The following is an 18,861-nucleotide window of genomic DNA, read 5'->3' as shown; positions in this document are numbered from 1 at the left end:
GCTGCTCCTGGGGGGATCAGGGCAGCCCAAGGGCCCCCGCGGCCACATGGGCACCAACCGCAGCGGAGGAGAACGGGACACGGGGACCCCGCCACGCCCCTCCCCCGGCCACGCGCCCCCTGCCCCGGTTCCTGGCCCCCCGGGCGCCACCAGGTACCTTCTGGCGCTTGTAGACGCTGGGCAGCGGGGCCACCTCGCAGTCCTTGTGGGCCCCGAACACCTTGCACAGGGAGCAGGTGGGCGCCTCGCAGCTCAGGCAGTAGATGTTGATCTTCTCGTCCTCGTGCTCATCGCACATCAGCTGCTGCTCGGCTTTGGCGTGCAGGGGCCTGGGGGATGGGCACAGCTTGGGCCCCACTCCCCGCACACCCCCTGCCGGCCCCCAGGGCCCCCCGCCCTCGGTGTGCCCTGCAGCCGCCCCGCACGGCCCAGAATCGCCCCACACGCTCAGGAACCCCCCCCACACCCCCTGCCGGCCCCCAGGGCCCCCCACCTCCGTGTGCCCTGCAGCCGCCCCACATGGCCCGGAATCGCCCCACGCGCTCAGGAACCGCCCCCCCGCACACCCCCTGCCGACCCTCAGGGCCCCCCACCTCCGTGTGCCCTGCAGCCGCCCCGCACGGCCCAGAATCGCCCCACGCGCTCAGGAACACCCCCCCCCCGCTCTCCCTGCCAGCCCCCAGGGCCCCCCACCCTCCGTGTGCCCTGCAGCCGCCCCGCACGGCCCGGAATCCCCCCATGCGCTCAGGAACCTCCCCCCACACCCCCTGCCGGCCCCCAGGGCCCCCCACCTCCGTGTGCCCTGCAGCCGCCCCACATGCCCGGAATCCCCCCACGCGCTCAGGAACCCCCCCCCCCACACCCCCTGCCGGCCCCCCGGGCCCCCCACCTCCGTGTGCCCTGCAGCCGCCCCGCACGGCCCAGAATCGCCCCACGCGCTCAGGAACCCCCCCCACACCCCCTGCCAGCCCCCCGCCCTCCGTGTGCCCTGCAGCCGCCCCGCACGGCCCGGAATCGCCCCACGCGCTCAGGAACCCCCCCCCACACCCCCTGCCGGCCCCCAGGGCCCCCAGCCCTCCGTGTGCCCTGCAGCCGCCCCGCATGGCCCGGAATCACCCCACCTGCTCAGGAACCCCCCCCCGCACCCCCTGCCAGCCCTCCGTGTGCCCTGCAGCTGCCCCGCACGGCCCGGAATCCCCCCCCGCGCTCAGGAACCCCCCCCACACCCCCTGCCGGCCCCCAGGGCTCCCCGCCCTCGGTGTGCCCTGCAGCCGCCCCACATGGCCCGGAATCGCCCCACGCGCTCAGGAACCCCCCCCACCCCCCCTGGCGGCCCCCAGGGCGCCCCGCCCTCGGTGTGCCCTGCAGCCGCCCCACATAGCCCGGAATCGCCCCACTTCCTCAGGAACATTCCCACCCACACCCCCTGCCGGCCCCCAGGGCCCCCCACCTCCGTGTGCCCTGCAGCCGCCCCGCACGGCCCAGAATCGCCCCACGCGCTCAGGAACCCCCCACACACCCCCTGCCAGCCCCCCGCCCTCCGTGTGCCCTGCAGCCGCCCCGCACGGCCCGGAATCGCCCCACGCGCTCAGGAAACCCCCCACACCCCCTGCCAGCCCCCCAGCCCTCCGTGTGCCCTGCAGCCGCCCCGCATGGCCCGGAATCGCCCCACGCACTCAGGAACCCCCCCCACACCCCCTGCCAGCCCCCCACCTCCGTGTGCCCTGCAGCCGCCCCGCACGGCCCGGAATCGCCCCACGCGCTCAGGAAACCCCCCACACCCTCTGCCAGCCCCCCAGCCCTCCGTGTGCCCTGCAGCCGCCCCGCATGGCCCGGAATTACCCCACGCGCTCAGGAACCTCCCCCCACCCCCCCTGCCGGCCCCCAGGGCCCCCCACCTCCGTGTGCCCTGCAGCCGCCCCACACGGCCCGGAATCGCCCCACGCGCTCAGGAACCCCCCCCCCACACCCCCCGCCGGCCCCCAGGGCCCCCAGCCCTCCGTGTGCCCTGCAGCCGCCCCGCATGGCCCGGAATCGCCCCACACGCTCAGGAACCCTCCCCCCCGCACCCTCTGCCGGCCCCCAGGGCCCCCCGCCCTCCGTGTGCCATGCAGCCGCCCCGCACGGCCCGGAATCGCCCCACGCGCTCAGGAACACCCCCCCCCCGCACCCCCCGCCGGCCCCCAGGGCCCCCCACCCTCCGTGTGCCCTGCAGCCGCCCCGCACGGCCCGGAATCGCCCCACGCACTCAGGAACCCCCCCACACCCCCTGCCGGCCCCCCCGCCCTCCGTGTGCCCTGCAGCTGCCCTGCACGGCCCGGAATCGCCCCACACGCTCAGGAACCCCCCCCCGCACCGCCCGCCAGCCCCCAGGGCCCCCCGCCCTCCGTGTGCCCTGCAGCCGCCCCGCACGGCCCGGAATCGCCCCACGCGCTCAGGAACACCCCCCCCCGGCACCCCCTGCCGGCCCCCAGGGCCCCCCGCCCTCCATGTGCCCTGCAGCCGCCCCGCACGGCCCAGAATCGCCCCACGCGCTCAGGAACCCCCCCCACACCCCCTGCCGGCCCCCCGGGCCCCCCACCTCCGTGTGCCCTGCAGCCGCCCCGCACGGCCCAGAATCGCCCCACGCGCTCAGGAACCCCCCCCCACACCCCCTGCCAGCCCCCCCGCCCTCCGTGTGCCCTGCAGCCGCCCCGCACGGCCCGGAATCGCCCCACGCGCTCAGGAACCCCCCCACCACCCCCTTCCGTCCCACAGTGCCCCCAGCCCTCCGTGTGCCCTGCAGCCGCCCCGCATGGCCCGGAATCACCCCACGTGCTCAGGAACCCCCCGCCCCCCGCACCCCCTGCCAGCCCCCCAGCCCTCCGTGTGCCCTGCAGCCGCCCCGCACGGCCCAGAATCGCCCCACGTGCTCAGGAACCCCCCCCCGCACCCCCTGCCAGCCCCCCAGCCCTCCGTGTGCCCTGCAGCCGCCCCGCATGGCCCGGAATCGCCCCACACCCTCAGGAACCCTCCCCCCCGCACTCCCTGCCGGCCCCCAGGGCCCCCCGCCCTCCGTGTGCCCTGCAGCCGCCCCGCACGGCCCGGAATCACCCCACGTGCTCAGGAACCCCCCCCCGCACTCGCTGCCGGCCCCCAGGGCCCCCCGCCCTCCGTGTGCCCTGCAGCCGCCCCGCACGGCCCAGAATCACCCCATATGCTCAGGAACCCCCCCCCCGCACACCCCCTGCCCGCTGTGCAGATCTTCCCCTCCCCTCCCCAAGCCCTTGGGCCCCCCAGGCCCTGGCAGACCCACGCCCCTCGCTGGGCCTCTGCCCCCACCTGGTCGACTCCTGCTTGTAGATGTCGATGATGTTCTCCACGAGCAGGTTGCGCTGCAGCCCGTAGACGCCGTGCCGGTCCAGGACGACCTCGTGGCGGCAGGAGGGACACCGGAACCGCCCCCCCGACGACACCGAGCTCGAGCCCCGCGACTGCCACAGTGGGTTGGAAGCCTGGCATGGAACAGGCACAAGTCAGGAGGGTGGGGCCAGCACGCGCCAGGAACGCTAAGGCCAGGAGGCCATGGGGGAGACCCAAATATGCCTGCCCAACACTGAGCACCCAGCCCGGGGTCACCCCTCCGTGCTCCAGCCCCAGAGTGGGCTGCAGGGCACCAGCCCGGGCGCCTGGCATAGACACAGCAACATCCAGGTGAAGTGCAGGGCAGAGTCACTGTGACGAAGTGGGGCTGTTCTTAATGTTTCCTCTGAATACTGTGCGGGTGCCTCAGTTTCCCCTAGGCAGTTCTTAAGTCTCCAGGGTGCATAAATGGCCGACACTGTCTCCTGGCAACAAACGGCCGGGGCCCTTCTGTCACGGAGTGTGGGGGAGTCAGGTCCTGCACCCCCGCACTCCCTGCAGATTCATCAGGACTCTCAGCCAGCCAGTAAAGCAGAAGGTTTATTTAGACGACAGGAACACAGTCCAACACAGGTCTTGCAGGCACAGATAACCGGATCCCCCGGATAGGTCCATCTTGGGGGGCCCCACAGCCCCCCTTGGGGATCAGAGCTCGGTCTCCCTGCCTCCCCTCTGTTCTCCAGCCAGCACTCGTCTGCCCATTCCCTCCGGCCCCTCCTCTTTCCTCAGCTCCTTTCCTTTGTCTCCCCTGGCCAGAGGTGTCATCTCCCCTCCCCCAGGCCAAGCTCAGCTCACAGTTGAATTCCTGCATCTTCACCTAAACCTCTGGCTCTCCCCTCCCCCGCACAGACAGTCTGTGCTTCCTACTCCTTCACACCTCTCCCCCCTCCGAGACTGAACTGAGCGGGGTCACTCCAGCCAGTGACCCGGGGAAGTTCGGACCCACCTACACCCTTATGCCGCCCGCGCCCTCTCCCCACCCCAGTACCCCTGGGGTGCACACGGGCCTGGGGCCTTCCCCCCACGTTCCAGTCTGGGGGGCTGTGATTCAGGCTCTCTCGGTTCAGAGCCCCCCTCCTGACCCTGGCCCCCCTCCGGACAGGCTCCTCGGGGTGGGGCCCGGGCCTTACAGCCATCTCCCCCCTGTCCCGGGCCTTCCTCCCCCTCTGGCAGACGTCACAGGAGCGGCAGTGCTGCCGGACATGGGCAAAGACCCCAGGCCAGTAATAGTTCTGCAGCAGCCGCTGCTGGGTACGCCAGGCTCCCTGGTGCCCTGAGGGGGACATGTCATGGGCCTGGCACAGCAGCTGGCGGCGATACTCCTGGGGTGCCACCAGCTGCCTCCTGATCCCTCCTGACTCCATCTTCCCTGGGGGAGCCCATTCTCGGTACAGGAGCCCCTTCTCCCACAGGAACCTTTTCCGGCCACCTCGTCCCATGGTCTGTCCCCCCCGAGGTTGGCCAGGTCCCTTATCCTCCGCAAGGAGGGGTCTTCCCGCACCGCGGCCTGGTACTCAGCCGCTGGGGCAGGGACGGGGATCTGCTCTCTCTCCCCGGCTGGGTCTGGGGCCACAGCCTCTCTGAGCCCTGTCCCTGGGCGTTCCCTCCCTACCGGGTCAGGGTCCGGTGTCTCGGCCAGAGTACGTTCCCCGGGGTCAGGGTGCAGAGCCCTGCGTCGACCCTGACTACGGTTCACGGACAGGGTACCCTGGGTGTTACTTGGCCAGTCCTCGAGGTCCCCCCCCATTAACACCTCCGTGGGCAAATGTGGGTGCACCCCCACGTCCTTGAGGCCCTCCTTGTCCCCCCACTTTAGGTGCACCCTCGCTACAGGCACCTTGAATGGGGTCCCGATCACACCCCTCAGGTTCAGGTAGGTGTTGGGCACCATCCGATCTGGGCCCACCACCTGCGGCCGGGCCAGCGTCACCTCTGCGCCCGTATCCCAGTACCCAGTGACCTCCTTCCCGTCTACCTCCAGGGGAACAAGGCACTCGCTCCGGAGGGGTAGTCCCGTGCCCACCCTGTAAACCCCAAACTCAGGGCTGGGAGCATCCAGCCCCTCGGAGGGGTCCACCCGGGGCCCCCCTCCCTCCTTCGCAGGGGGTACGCGGCCCACCCCCCTTTCGTGCGAACGCTGCCCCTCATCCGGCTGGGTCTCTACCAAGTTGACCCAGTGTGGGGTTGGTCTGCTCAGTTTGTCCCGGAGCTTGGGGCACTGGCCCCGTACGTGGCCCGGTTGGCCACATTGATAGCAGCCCATGTCTCGTGGGTCCCCTCGAGTGGGACGGCTGGACCTGACGCCAGATGCTTCCCTTTGGTGGGGGCCCTCCCTCGGCTCCTTCTGGGAGGTCCCATGGTGACTCTCTCTCTGCGTTGAGGCAGACCTGCTCCTTCGAGACGCCTCCCTGCCATCCGCCGCCCGACTGTCCATGTATTGGTCGGCCAGCCGGCCTGCATGCTGCGGGTTCTCCGGCTTCCGGTCCATCAGCCACTGCTTCAGGTCGGATGGGCACTGCGCATACAGGTGCTCCAGTACAACTAGGTCAAGCAGGTCCTCTCTAGTTTGGGCCCCAGCCGTCCACTTGCGGGCGTACCCCTGCGCCCGGTTGACCAGTTGCAGGTATGTGACCTCCCGGGTCTTACGTTGACCCCGGAACCTCTTCCGGTACATCTCCGGGGTCAGCCCAAACTCACGGAGCAGGGCCTCTTTGAACAGGTTGTAGTCCCGCGCCTCCTCCCCTCTCATTCGGCTGTACACCTCCACGGCGGTGGAGTCCAGTAAGGGGGTGAGGCACCGGATCCTGTCTGCAGGGTCCACCTGGTGCAGCTCGCAGGCATTCTCAAAGGCCGTCAGGAAGGTGTCTATGTCCTCCCCCTCCTTACGCGGGGCCAGGAAGCTCTTACCGAAGCTCTTTGTAGGCTTGGGCCCCCCCTCACTCACCGCAGCCGGGGCCTCCCTGTTGTTCAGCTGGGCCATGGCCAGCTCATGACTGCGCTGCTTCTCCTTCTCCCTCTCATCGTATTCCCGTTGCTTCTGCCGGTCCTCCATCTCCATCTCCTTCAGTTTGATCTCTCTCTCCAAGTCCAGCCGCCTGCGCTCCACGGAGGCCGAGCGTCGCCGGGACGATCCCCTGCTGGCCGGGGGGGTCACGGTGCCCTCCGTAGCTGGGCTCCTCCTCCCCCTCCCTCTAGGCCTAGGGGTGGGGGGTCTCGGGACGCCCTCAGCGGCCGGCTGACCACTCCCAGCGGGGACAGACACTGGTGCCTGCGCTGCATCTGCCCGGCTGCTTCCCTCAGAGACAGGGACCGGTTCATTCCTGCGATCTCTCTCCTCCAGCCGGGCAATCAGCTGGGCCTTGGTGAGCTTCCCACAGTGCAGCCCCCTCTGCTTGCACAGCTCCACCAGCTCACACTTGCGCTGCGTGGCATACATCTTCCTGCTGGCCACTCGCAGGCTGGGGTGCTCGCCGCTCCCCACGGGTTCCAGGGGGACCCCTAGTGTGCCAGTCCTTGAGCTCACCACCTCTCTGCCAGGGTCGAGCTGCAGACTCCTCCGCCCCTGGGATCGCTCGCTGTGATCCCCCGGAGGACCCTGTTACTGCAAAGTCCTGCTCTCTGGCCACACTCGCCCAGGGGTGACTCGCCCCTTCGTTTTACTGCTCCCCAGTCACTTACTGCAGGAAGCGCCGTCCACGGGGTGCCGCTGATCCCACCGCTGCCACCAGTTGTCACGGAGTGTGGGGGAGTCAGGTCCTGCACCCCCGCACTCCCTGCAGATTCATCAGGACTCTCAGCCAGCCAGTAAAGCAGAAGGTTTATTTAGACGACAGGAACACAGTCCAACACAGGTCTTGCAGGCACAGATAACCGGATCCCCCGGATAGGTCCATCTTGGGGGGCCCCACAGCCCCCCTTGGGGATCAGAGCTCGGTCTCCCTGCCTCCCCTCTGTTCTCCAGCCAGCACTCGTCTGCCCATTCCCTCCGGCCCCTCCTCTTTCCTCAGCTCCTTTCCTTTGTCTCCCCTGGCCAGAGGTGTCATCTCCCCTCCCCCAGGCCAAGCTCAGCTCACAGTTGAATTCCTGCATCTTCACCTAAACCTCTGGCTCTCCCCTCCCCCGCACAGACAGTCTGTGCTTCCTACTCCTTCACACCTTCCCCCTGCCAGGGGATGCTAAAGGGGAACACAGAGCTCAGGTGACCTCCTAGCCCCGGAAAGAGACAAAGGCCAGAGAGGAGGGGCTGGAGGGGGGTCAGTCTGGAGCTGGCTGGGGATGAGGAGTGAGGGCAGATGTGGGGGTCTGGCTCACTGCCCCCCAGGATGGACCCGGCCCAGGGGTCCCGTTCTCTGTACCTACAAGCTCTGTTTGAGACCCTGTTCCTGTCATTGAATAAACCTCTGTGTCACTGGCTGGCTGAGAGTCACGTCTGACTGCGAAGGGGGGGGCAGGACCCCGCTGGGGGGACTCGCTGGGGGAAGCGCACGGAGGGGCAGAGGATGCTGAATGCTCCAAGGTCAGACCCAGGAGGTGAAGCCGTGGGAGCTTCTTGCCCTGCAGACAGGCTGCTCCGAGGGAGAGGAGGCTCCCAGAGTCCTGCCTGGCTTGGTGGGGAGCAGCTCCAGAGCAGCGCCCGGGGACTCCGTGACACTCACAAACTCAGGCCAGGGCACGTCTGGGCTGCAAAGGGGCCACCTCTGCACAGCTCAGGGGAGTGAGCCCCTTCGATAGCCCTGCCAGCCCCGCCCACAGCCCCCCCAGCCCCCCCCAGCCCTGCCAGCCCCCCCAGCCCTGCCAGCCCCGCCCACAGCCCCCCCAGCCCTGCCAGCCCCACCCACAGCCCCCCAGAGCCCTGCCAGCCCCGCCCACAGCCCCCCACAGCCCTGCCAGCCCCCCCAGCCCTGCCAGCCCTGCCCACAGACCCCCAGAGCCCTGCCAGCCCCGCCCACAAACCCCCAAGCCCTGCCAGCCCCGCCCACAGCCCCACCCACAGCCACACCAGGGCCACACCAGCCCCGCCCCAAGCCCCCCCAGAGCCCTGCCAGCCCGCCCACAAACCCCACAGCCCTGCCAGCCCCGCCCACCGCCCCCCCAGAGCCCTGCCAGCCCCGCCCACAACCCCACCCACAGCCACACCAGGGCCACACCAGCCGAGCCCACAGCCCCCCCCAGAGCCCTGCCAGCCCCGCCCACAAACCCCCAAGCCCTGCCAGCCCCGCCCACAGCCACACCAGGGCCACACCAGCCCCACCCACAAACCCCTAAGTCCTGCCAGCCCCCCCCAGCGCCCCCAGCCCTGCCAGCCCCGCCCCCAGCCCCGCCCCCAGTCATACCAGGGCCACACCAGCCCCACCCCCAGCTGAACCAGGCCGCCCACTCGTCCCTCCCTGCACCCCAGGGCGCCTTGCCGGGCTCCTCTCCCCAAGCCCCAGACAAACGAGCAGCCCAGACTGAAAGACGCGTCCCCTGGGAGTCCGGAGGGGCCTGGTCTGTCCCGACGGCCAGGCCTGAGCCAGGGCCGGCTCCAGGCACCAGCATTCCAAGCTGGGGCTTGGGGCGGCCATGTGCAAGGGGCGGCCGGCCCTGTTGTTTTGCCCCCACGCAGCGCGCCGAATTTCCGCCGTGGGCAGTCCGTGTGCCCTCAGGGCGGCAGGCGCGTTTCCGCGGTAGCGGCAATTCGGCGGCAGCTTCTATGTTTAGCTGTCCGCGGCGGCTTCAGCTAAACATAGCAGCTGCCGCCGAATTGCCGCCGCGGAAATGCGCCTGCCGCCCTCAGGGCACACGGACTGTCCCCGCCCCCGCCATCCGGCGGCAATTCAGCGCGCTGCTTGGGGTGGCGAAAACTGTAGAGCCGGCTCTGGCCTGAGCCCACAGTGGGGAAACTCACTGCCAGCCCCCGCAACCTGCTCCTTGCCTGTCTCGCACTCCCGACTTTCCATCAAAGCCTGAATAACCTGCCCTGCATCGGCCCTGCGAGACGAGCTGGCCACAGCCCAGCCGGCCGGAGGAGACAAGGCCGGAGGGTGACCCAGAGGCCGGGGCGCCCTGCCAGCCAAAGCCCCATCCGTGGCTGACCAACCGCCCCCTGCTCCAAAGCCGCATTTCCAGCTTTCCTCTCCACTCTCTCCTCTGCCTTGTGTCTGGCTGGTGACCCCTCTTCACACTGCAGGACCGGGGCCTGGGAGCCCTTTCCGCCCCCCCAAGGCCGGTCCGCGGTGAAAAGGAGACGCGAGTATTTTACCACCAAAGCAGAGAGACTTTCGCGTACGTTTGTGCTGCACAATCGCTCAGTTTCATTTCTGTGCAAACGCTTGTTTGAATTTCTTGTTCATTCCTGTTTGAGCAGGAACCTGCTGGGCTCAGAATGGGGAGGGGAGGGGGTTGGGGGGTGTTTGCCGAGGACCCGAGCGTGACGAAGTGGGGGGGGTTGTGTTTTCCTTGTTTTTCCAGGGGGTTGCATGCAGAGGGGGTGGGACTCAGTGTCCCTGGGTGTTACTGGTTTAACGTGGGGAGGGGAGAGGGAGTTTGTTGTTACACAGGACCGGAGAGGGAACGTGGTACCCCGGCCGATGGCCTGGAGGATGGAGACCCCAGCGACTGATGACCTGGTGACTCGAGGACCCAGCTCAGGAGTCGCAGCTGGTTCTGGCCAGTGGGGGTGTCACGGAGTCCCCGGGTGATGCTCTGGAGCTGCTCCCCACCAAGCCAGGCAGGACCCTGGGAGCCTCCTCTCCCTCGGAGCAGCCTGTCTGCAGGGCAAGAAGCTCCCACGGCTTCACCTTCCTGGGTCTCTCCTTGGAGCATTCAGCATCCTCTGCCCCTCCGTGCGCTTCCCACAGCGAGTCCCCCCAGGCGGGGTCCTGGGGAAGCCAGAGGGTCCTGCACCCCCACGTCGCAGTCAGACGTGACTCTCAGCCAGCCAGTAACACAGAGGTTTATTAAGATGACAGGAACACGGTCCCAAAACAGGTCTTGCCAGTACAGACAACAGGACCCCCTTTAGTCAGGTCCATCTGGGGCCCCAGGGAGGCCACAGCCCCGTTGGGAAGCCCAAGCCCCGTCGGGGCTCCCCTCCATTTCCCAGCCAGCTTCAAACTGAAACTCCCCCCAGCCTCTCACTCAGCCTCCCCCCGGCTCCTCCCCCAGCCTGTGTGTCCTTTGTCCAGTGTCCCAGGTAGAGGTGTTGCCTGGCCCCCAACCCCCCTCCTGGGTTCTCAGGTTACATGCTCAGGTACCTCCCTTCCCCAGTGCAGACAGTCCCGGCACAACCCCCTGCCACCTTCCCAGGTCAATAATCCCCCCTCAGCATTCACAGAACAGCCAGCACAGTCCCACTTCCTCACAGGAGGACAATGGGCTGTGGGGAGAGGACCCCGTGACCTGACCAGCCGCTTCCAGCCCGAGGGGCCAGAGGAGGGCTGAGAGTTGGTCCAGGCAACCAGGTTACGACCCTGTTTCCTGGAGAGAAGCCAATGGACAGAGGGGGCTTGGGGCCGGGGGTATCGGAGGCCCAGCTGGAAAGCAGGGGGGTCGGGGCTGGGGGGGAGCAGGCAGAGCCCCCCTGGCTGCAGGGGGACTGGGATGTGCTGGGCTGAGGGAGGCCAGGCCTGAGGCTGGAGAGTTTCCTGTGCTGGGTTCACCTCTCAATAAACCTCCTGTGTTACGCTGGGGGAGAGTCGCTCTGGGCTAGAGAACAGGGCGGGGGGGGGGATCATCCCCTTCGGGGGTGAGGAGGCCCAGGGGGCCCAGAGCGCGTGGACTCCCTGGGGGGGCCCATGGCAGAGACAGACGTGCTGAGGCTCAGAGAGGTGCGGCTCCGGGAGGTGGAGGGGCCTGACCCCGAGAGAGAGCGGCCCCCCGAGAAGGGCTGTCGCCCTGAAAAGGCCCCCCCCCACAGACCACCCGGGGCCACGCGTGGGCACGATCTGTGAGTCCGTGACACCGAGCCAGCCACGGGCTCTGGAAACCCCCCAAACCCGAGAGTCACTGTCCTAAGGTGGGACAGTGACAGAGTCACTAAACACCTTGATCTCATTGAGATCAATGCAACAGGCCTCGGCCCCGGGCCGGGGGCTGCTCAGCGGGGGTCCCAGCCGGTGCCCCGGGGGCAGAGCCTCGCTGACTCACACTACCCCAGGGGACAGCGGGCGCTCGCCGTGGGGGAGACATGAGTGGGGGGCACATGGCACAGGGACGGGGGATGGACACTCGTTCCAGCCGCAGCCGCAGGCGGAGACGGCAGCTGTGATGCTTGAGGGCTGTGCAGGCAGCTCAGAAAACCCGCGGCTGAGCCGGTTCCCTGCCTCCCGGCCACGGTGTCCCTGGAGCCCCCGGCCTGGCAGCGTGTGGAGAACGTGGGGGCACATCGGGGGCTCAGAGGCGGATCGCAGGGGCTGGGGGCCAATGTCCAGGGCCAGCCGTCGCACGAGAGGGCAGCGCACCCCACGGCCCAGAACCGAGCCCGCGGGCCCCTGGGGCCCTCACTGGAGCAGTGACCCTGCAGGTCCAACCAGGGAGGGGACGTGGGGCTAGATGGACCCTGGTTCTGATCCACCTGCTCAGTCCCACCTCCCCCCGGCCAGAGCTGAGGAGCACCCCCAACCCCAGCCCCTAACTTACCCCTCCAATCCAGAGGCTGCACTAATCCCCCAAAGCAGGGCCCCCACCACCTGAGCAGAAGCAGCAGGCACCAAGCAGGACCCAGGGACCCCTGGCGTCCACCCTGCCGTGCCCGAGAGGCCCCCTCGCGCCCCCCACCCTGCTGGTCGCACCGGGCACTCAGGGCCATGGAGGCTGCCCCACACTAATAGACCAGCTGTGCCAGTGTCTCCGGAGGGGGCTGCAGAGGTGGGGTCCCCAGGGTGCCCTTGGGAGGAGCCCAGGGCAGAGGCCAGTTACTATTGGAGATGGAGACGAGACGTGCGGGCTTGTGAGCAGGCCACAGGGAGCGCCAGGGGCTGGGGAAAACCACAGAGCCCCCTGACCAGCCATGGGGGTGGCTGCGTGGACAAGGCTGGGGACCACTGCAGGGCCGGTTCGTGTGACGCTGACTCCGGCCAGGCTCTGGGGGGTGGATGAGTGTCAGGGGGCCTGGCCCCCCACGCAGCCCCCCCAAACTATCCCCCTCTGCCACTTCCAGCCCCTTACACAGCCCCCATCCCATCCCATCCCCCAGTGCTGCTCCCAGCCCCATGCGTCCCCCACCCCATCCCCCAGTGCCGCTCCCAGCCCCCAATGCGGCCCCCACCCCATCCCTCAGTGCCGCTCCCAGCCCCCCACATGCCCCCACCCCATCCCTCAGTGCCGCTCCCAGCCCCCAACGCGGCCCCCACCCCATCCCTCAGTGCCGCTCCCAGCCCCCCACGCGGCCCCCACCCCATCCCCCAGTGCCGCTCCCAGCTAGGGTGACCAGACAGCAAATGTGAAAAATCGGGACAGGGGGTGGGGGGTAATAAAAGCCTATCCAAGAGAGAGACCCAAAAATCAGGACTGTCCCTATAAAATCGGGACATCTGGTCACCCTACTCCCAGCCCCCAACACGGCCCCCACCCCATCCCCCAGTGCCGCTCCCAGCCCCCAACCCGGCCCCCACCCCATCCCTCAGTGCCGCTCCCAGCCCCCAACACGGCCCCCATCCCATCCCCCAGTGCCGCTCCCCGCCCCCAACACGGCCCCCACCCCCTCCCACAGTGCCGCTCCCCTCCCCCCCCGAACCCCTCCACATCCCCCAGTGCCTCTTACAGCCCCCCACTCAGCCCCCACCCCATCCCCCAGTGCCGCTCCCAGCGCCCCACGCAGCCCCCACACCATCCCCGAGTGCTGCTCCCAGCCCCCAACACGGCCCCCTCCCCCTCCCCCAGTGCCGCTCCCAGCCCCCCACACGGCCCCCACCCCATCCCTCAGTGCCGCTCCCAGCCCCCAAGACGGCCCCCACCCCATCCCCCAGTGCCGCTCCCAGCTAGGGTGACCAGACAGCAAATGTGAAAAATCGGGACAGGGGGTGGGGGGTAATAAAAGCCTATCCAAGAGAGAGACCCAAAAATCAGGACTGTCCCTATAAAATCGGGACATCTGGTCACCCTACTCCCAGCCCCCAACACGGCCCCCACCCCATCCCCCAGTGCCGCTCCCAGCCCCCAACACGGCCCCCACCCCATCCCTCAGTGCCGCTCCCAGCCCCCAACACGGCCCCCATCCCATCCCCCAGTGCCGCTCCCAGCCCCCAACACGGCCCCCACCCCATCCCCCAGTGCCGCTCCCAGCCCCCCCCGAACCCCTCCACATCCCCCAGTGCCACATCCAGCCCCCCACTCAGCCCCCACCCCATCCCCCAGTGCCGCTCCCAGCCCCCCACGCAGCCCCCACCCCATCCCCCAGTGCTGCTCCCAGCCCCCAACACGGCCCCCACCCCATCCCCCAGTGCCGCTCCCAGCCCCCAACACGGCCCCCACCCCATCCCCCAGTGCCGCTCCCAGCCCCCAAGACGGCCCCCACCCCATCCCCCAGTGCCGCTCCCAGCCCCCCCCGAACCCCTCCACATCCCCCAGTGCCACATCCAGCCCCCCACTCAGTCCCCACCCCATCCCCCAGTGCTGCTCCCAGCCCCATGCGTCCCCCACCCCATCCCTCAGTGCCGCTCCCAGCCCCCCACATGCCCCCATCCCATCCCCCAGTGCCGCTCCCAGCCCCCCCGAACCCCTCCACATCCCTCAGTGCCGCTCCCAGCCCCCACGCAGTCCCCACCCCATCCCCCAGTGCCGCTCCCAGCCCCCACGCAGCCCCCACCCCATCCCCCAGTGCCGCTCCCAGCCCCCAACACGGCCCCCACCCCATCCCCCAGTGCCGCTCCCAGCCCCCAACACGGCCCCCACCCCATTCCTCAGTGCCGCTCCCAGCCCCCCCGATCCCCTCCACATCCCCCAGTGCCGCTCCCAGCCCCCCACGCGGCCCCCACCCCATCCCCCAGTGCCGCTCCCAGCCCCCCCGAACCCCTCCACATCCCCCAGTGCCGCTCCCAGCCCCCCACGCGGCCCCCACCCCATCCCCCAGTGCCGCTCCCAGCCCCAATGCCACCCACCCCGGTAGCCCGTCTCTCCAGCCCCCCCCCCACACACACACACACTCCAGCCCAGCCCGCCCCAGTCGCGCCCGCACCTGGAAGATGTCGTTGGCACATTTGCGGCACAGGTTGTGCTGGCAGGGCAGGATGACCACGGGCTTGCTGAACATCTCCAGGCAGATGGGGCAGATCAGCTGCTTCTCCAGGCTGTCCATGCTGTGCGAGTCCCCCAGCATGGGCTTGAATCCCACCGCAAAGTTCATCCCCGCGGCCCTGCCCGGTGCCCCGCGCCTGCTCCCACGCTCTGCCCCGGCCTCCCCTTGGGCTGGCTGCCTGGCCCTGGCCTGCGCTCGCCCCGGCTGCGCCTCTAGCTCCGTGCGTCCGTCTGCCCCGGAGCCGCTCCCCTGCCCGTCTGCACTCGCTGCCCGCCCCGGCCCCGGCCCCGGCCCCGGCCCCGGCGGTGAGCGCGGGCGCTAATTTTAGCAGCACGTGGGCCCCGTGGAATCCCAGAGCCAATTTTATCGCAGGCCGAGGCTGCAGCTGTCAGCGGCGTCGGGTGACACTGAGTCACGCAGCCTCGGCGGGGTCCCGGCTCCCACTGGGCCCAGCCTGTGCTCCCTCTGGGCCAGGCTGGTCACGCTGGGTCCTGGCAGGCCGGTGTGCTCCTCCCCCTCGCAGCCAGGGGCCCTGCGGTGCTGTCCCAGGGAGGCCAGCAGGACGGAGGCCTGGGGGAGGGAAAGGGCCCCATGCAGCGGGGTGACCCTGGAGGGCAGCCTGCTCCTTGGGCTCAGCAGGGGCAAAGCCCAGAGTGGGAGCAGCCCCCGCAGCACCAGACCCTGCCCAGATGTGCTCCCAGGCCAGGCCACGGGGCACCGCAGGGAGAGTAGGCAGAGGGTGGCCAGGCCAAGCCGAGACGGGCGCGTGCTGGTTACTCCAGGCCGGCTGGGTGGGTGCAGCTGCAGCCACCCCTGGGTTCATGGGCTGACATTGCTGCAGGGGCTCTTGGGGACTCTGTGCCACACGCCAGGGCCCCTGCACCTGTAATTCCCCTCAGGGGGCCAGCAAGGCCCCAGCCCCGTTCCCCTCCCTCCTGCGGGAGCATGGCCAGGCTGCACAGCCGCCTGCCTTCTCTGGGCTGTTCCCGGCAGAGACAGGCTGCCAAGCACCCGGCTGCTTCTGGCTGACAACACAGTGACTGTCCCGGTGACAGAGCCGCACAGCTCTCCTGTGTCACCCAAGCACCCGGCTGCTTCTGGCTGACAACACAGTGACTGTCCCGGTGACAGAGCCGCACAGCTCTCCTGTGTCACCCAAGCACCCGGCTGCTTCTGGCTGACAACACAGTGACTGTCCCGGTGACAGAGCCGCACAGCTCTCCTGTGTCACCCAAGCACCCGGCTGCTTCTGGCTGACAACACAGTGACTGTCCCGGTGACAGAGCCGCACAGCTCTCCTGTGTCACCCAAGCACCCGGCTGCTTCTGGCTGACAACACAGTGACTGTCCCGGTGACAGAGCCGCACAGCTCTCCTGTGTCACCCAAGCACCCGGCTGCTTCTGGCTGACAACACAGTGACTGTCCCGGTGACAGAGCCGCACAGCTCTCCTGTGTCACCCAAGCACCCGGCTGCTTCTGGCTGACAACAGTGACTGTCCCGGTGACAGGGCCACTGACGTTACTGACTTGAACTGGGACCGTATAGATCATTGTTGCAACCAAGGTCCTGTAGTGGCACCAAATCTTGTATAAGGGGGTCAAATGAGGTGTCTAAGACCAGGTTATGGGTTGCTGGTTACGATTATGCTGTCTGTGTGTCTGTATCAGTTTTGTAGTTGACATTATGAGTATTGGCTCTGTACTGTCTGTATTTCAAATCTGTGCTGTGCTTCTGGGTGACACCCCAGACAAGTTGGTGTCAGCTCTGCCTAGCCTGCTTGGTGGCCTGTTAAGGACCATCAGCTACAACTGACCCATTGAGAGGAGGCAGATACGCCTTGTGACTCAGCAAGGCAGGGACCTGCCTATGGACAGAACTCTGAGGTTTTTCCAGGACATGGGCTGGGTAACTTGTGTTTGGAACAAAGGAAGAGAGGCCACATGACAAGAGACTATAAAAGGCAGCTGCAGCTCGTCTATCTGGTCTTCAATCCTGCTTCTGACCTCTGGAGGGACTTTGCTACAAACTGAAGCTCCACACAAGGGACTGAACGACCCATCCCAGCGGGGGATGTTCCAGAGACTTGATTTGAACCTGCAGTTTACTCCATCACTGCTACAAGCCTGAACCAAGAACTTTGCCATCACTGTATGTAATTGATTCCATTTAACCAATTCTAGCTCTCATCTAGATCTTTTTCCTTTTATGAATAAACCTTTAGATTTTAGATTCTAAAGGATTGGCAACAGCGTGATTTGTGGGTAAGATCTGATGTGTATATTGACCTGGGACTGGGGCTTGATTCGTTAGGATCGAGAGAACCGTTTTCTTTTATTGGGGTGTTGGTTTTCATAACCATTGATTCATCCCCAGGACGAGTGCACTGGTGGTGATACTGGGAGACTGGAGTGTCTAAGGAAATTGCTTGTGTGACTTGTGGTTAGCCAGTGGGGTGAGACCAACGTCCTCTTTGTCTGGCTGGTTTGGTTTGCCTTAGAGGTGGAAAAACCCCAGCCTAGGGCTGTAACTGCCCTGTTTGAGCAATTGGTCCTGAATTGGCACTCTCAGTGGGGTCCCGCCAGAACCGCATTGTTACACTGTCCCATAATGCTCCGTTTCTGTACTGGATTGACTCGGAGACCAAAAGGGGATATTGTCCTTTAGACGGGACTTGTGGTGTAATGATATTTGTCCTCAGCTCTCTTTGAAGCCTGTAATTCCACAGAGCAGCTCACCTGTGACTCTCTCGTTCCTTCGAGTGGCTGCTGCTGAAGGGATTGTCTGAGCAAGGACCCACTGAATGGATCGCAGCACATGCCATCAAAGCCCACGTGTGGAGCTGCTGGTCAGCGCCCAGCCTGCAGCTAGAAAGGAAGCTTCAGGCCTGATCCGGCCGTCTCAGGTCTGCTTAGACTTTGAACAGGGAAAGCATAAGTCGTAGGCCGGCGTCTTGCACCTACTGCTTTGGAGCGAAGGCACGGAAGGACTCGCAGCCTCTGCCCCCGGACGGCCTATTGGACTATAACCCTTTACAGGGGTTCCAGAGAGACTGTTACAGCTCAGCCACCACGAACCTGACCTAGGACTTCACACCCGCGTGATTAGCCACAGCAACGCTCGTCTTCCTTCCCTGTTAGCTGTAGTGACTGGCGCTTACTGGGTAAGGGCTGAGACACACACGGACCTGGGGATCAGTGGTCAGGCCTTTGGGATTGCTGAACCCAGGGGCAGATTATGGTTTTGTGGGGCCCTGGGCCAGAACAAGAAGAGGCCCCCTCCCCACCCCTTCCGCCTGCAGTCTCCCCCCTCCCTGAACTCTTGCTGGGAAAATGGGGTCGGGGCACAGGGCTTCCCCCACTCCCTGGCAGGAGCACCAGGCAGGCAGGCGGAGTGGGTTGGGGGGTGTCCATCTTTCCAGCCCCCCAATTGGCCGCGGCCCCTGGGCACAGGCCCCATTGGCCCACGGCTAATCCACCACTGGGGGAACCTCACACGTGGTGAGCCAGGTTTCCAGTAACCCCCGGTATTACACCTGGCTGCCGGCCTGGGAGCCAGGGGCTGAAATGCCTCCAGCGGCTGGAGTTTGGCTGCTGGATCACCAGGGTGGGGCTGCAGAAGCCGTTATGTCACTGGCCTGGTGACTCCAATTATAGACTAAACCAGCAGCTTTGGGGACTGGCGGCTCCACTTCGTGCTGTCTGCCCTGCGTGTGGCACCCCAGTGTGACCCATCCAGGGACCTGCTCACATCCCCAAATGCGATTTCCCACCCCTACCAGGTACCTGCAGGATCCTGACAGCGCACTGTGCACAACACTGCATCACGTCCCCCCCAAGGACCGGTCTGTTAGAGGGCCCTAGCAGGGGGAGTTTTCAGGCTGCCCCACCCGTTTGCCACCCCAAACCTTTGGGTTTGAAACTGGGCTGGGGTCCTGCCATTCCCTCCTCCCCTCATCTGCCAGGCAGTAACCCACTGCCTCCATGTGCCGGCTGTCGTGGCTGCAGCCTGGGGGTCCTGACCCTAGGTGGGGGTAGGAAGCATTTGGGAGGATCTGGGTAACTTGTCTCACTGCTCAGTGGGGCCCAACCCAGTCCTGTCTTTGGGGCTCTGGTGTCCCGGGGCTCGTCAGGCCAGGACCCAGGGTGCTCCCCAGCATTGACAGGCCCCCTGGAGTCATGACTCCACCCCACGGCCCCCATTTCCCCCTTGGGGGTAACCTGTTCCCCTCCCCCCAGGGCAGAG

General features: G+C 67.2%; 1 protein-coding gene across 2 annotated transcripts in view; it reads right to left on the bottom strand.

Moving 5' to 3' along the window:
- TRIM54 (tripartite motif containing 54) overlaps nt 1-14,725 on the bottom strand; it is a 31,837-nt gene extending 17,112 nt beyond the window's left edge. For both annotated transcript variants that reach the window (XM_045010890.1, XM_045010891.1), the window contains exons 1-3: nt 14,558-14,725; nt 3,322-3,494; nt 158-329 (exon numbers count right to left, since the gene is read on the bottom strand). In XM_045010890.1, coding sequence (XP_044866825.1) covers nt 158-329; nt 3,322-3,494; nt 14,558-14,725 — 513 coding nt within the window. The remainder of the gene's footprint in view (nt 1-157; nt 330-3,321; nt 3,495-14,557) is intronic.
- Nucleotides 14,726-18,861: the final 4,136 nt, after the last annotated feature.

This window comes from Mauremys mutica, chromosome 3, assembly GCF_020497125.1.
Source record: "Mauremys mutica isolate MM-2020 ecotype Southern chromosome 3, ASM2049712v1, whole genome shotgun sequence".
Lineage (NCBI taxonomy): Eukaryota > Metazoa > Chordata > Testudines > Geoemydidae > Mauremys > Mauremys mutica.
The sequence above is the reverse complement of the archived record's forward strand: the minus strand, read 5'-3'. Positions and strand labels throughout refer to the sequence as shown.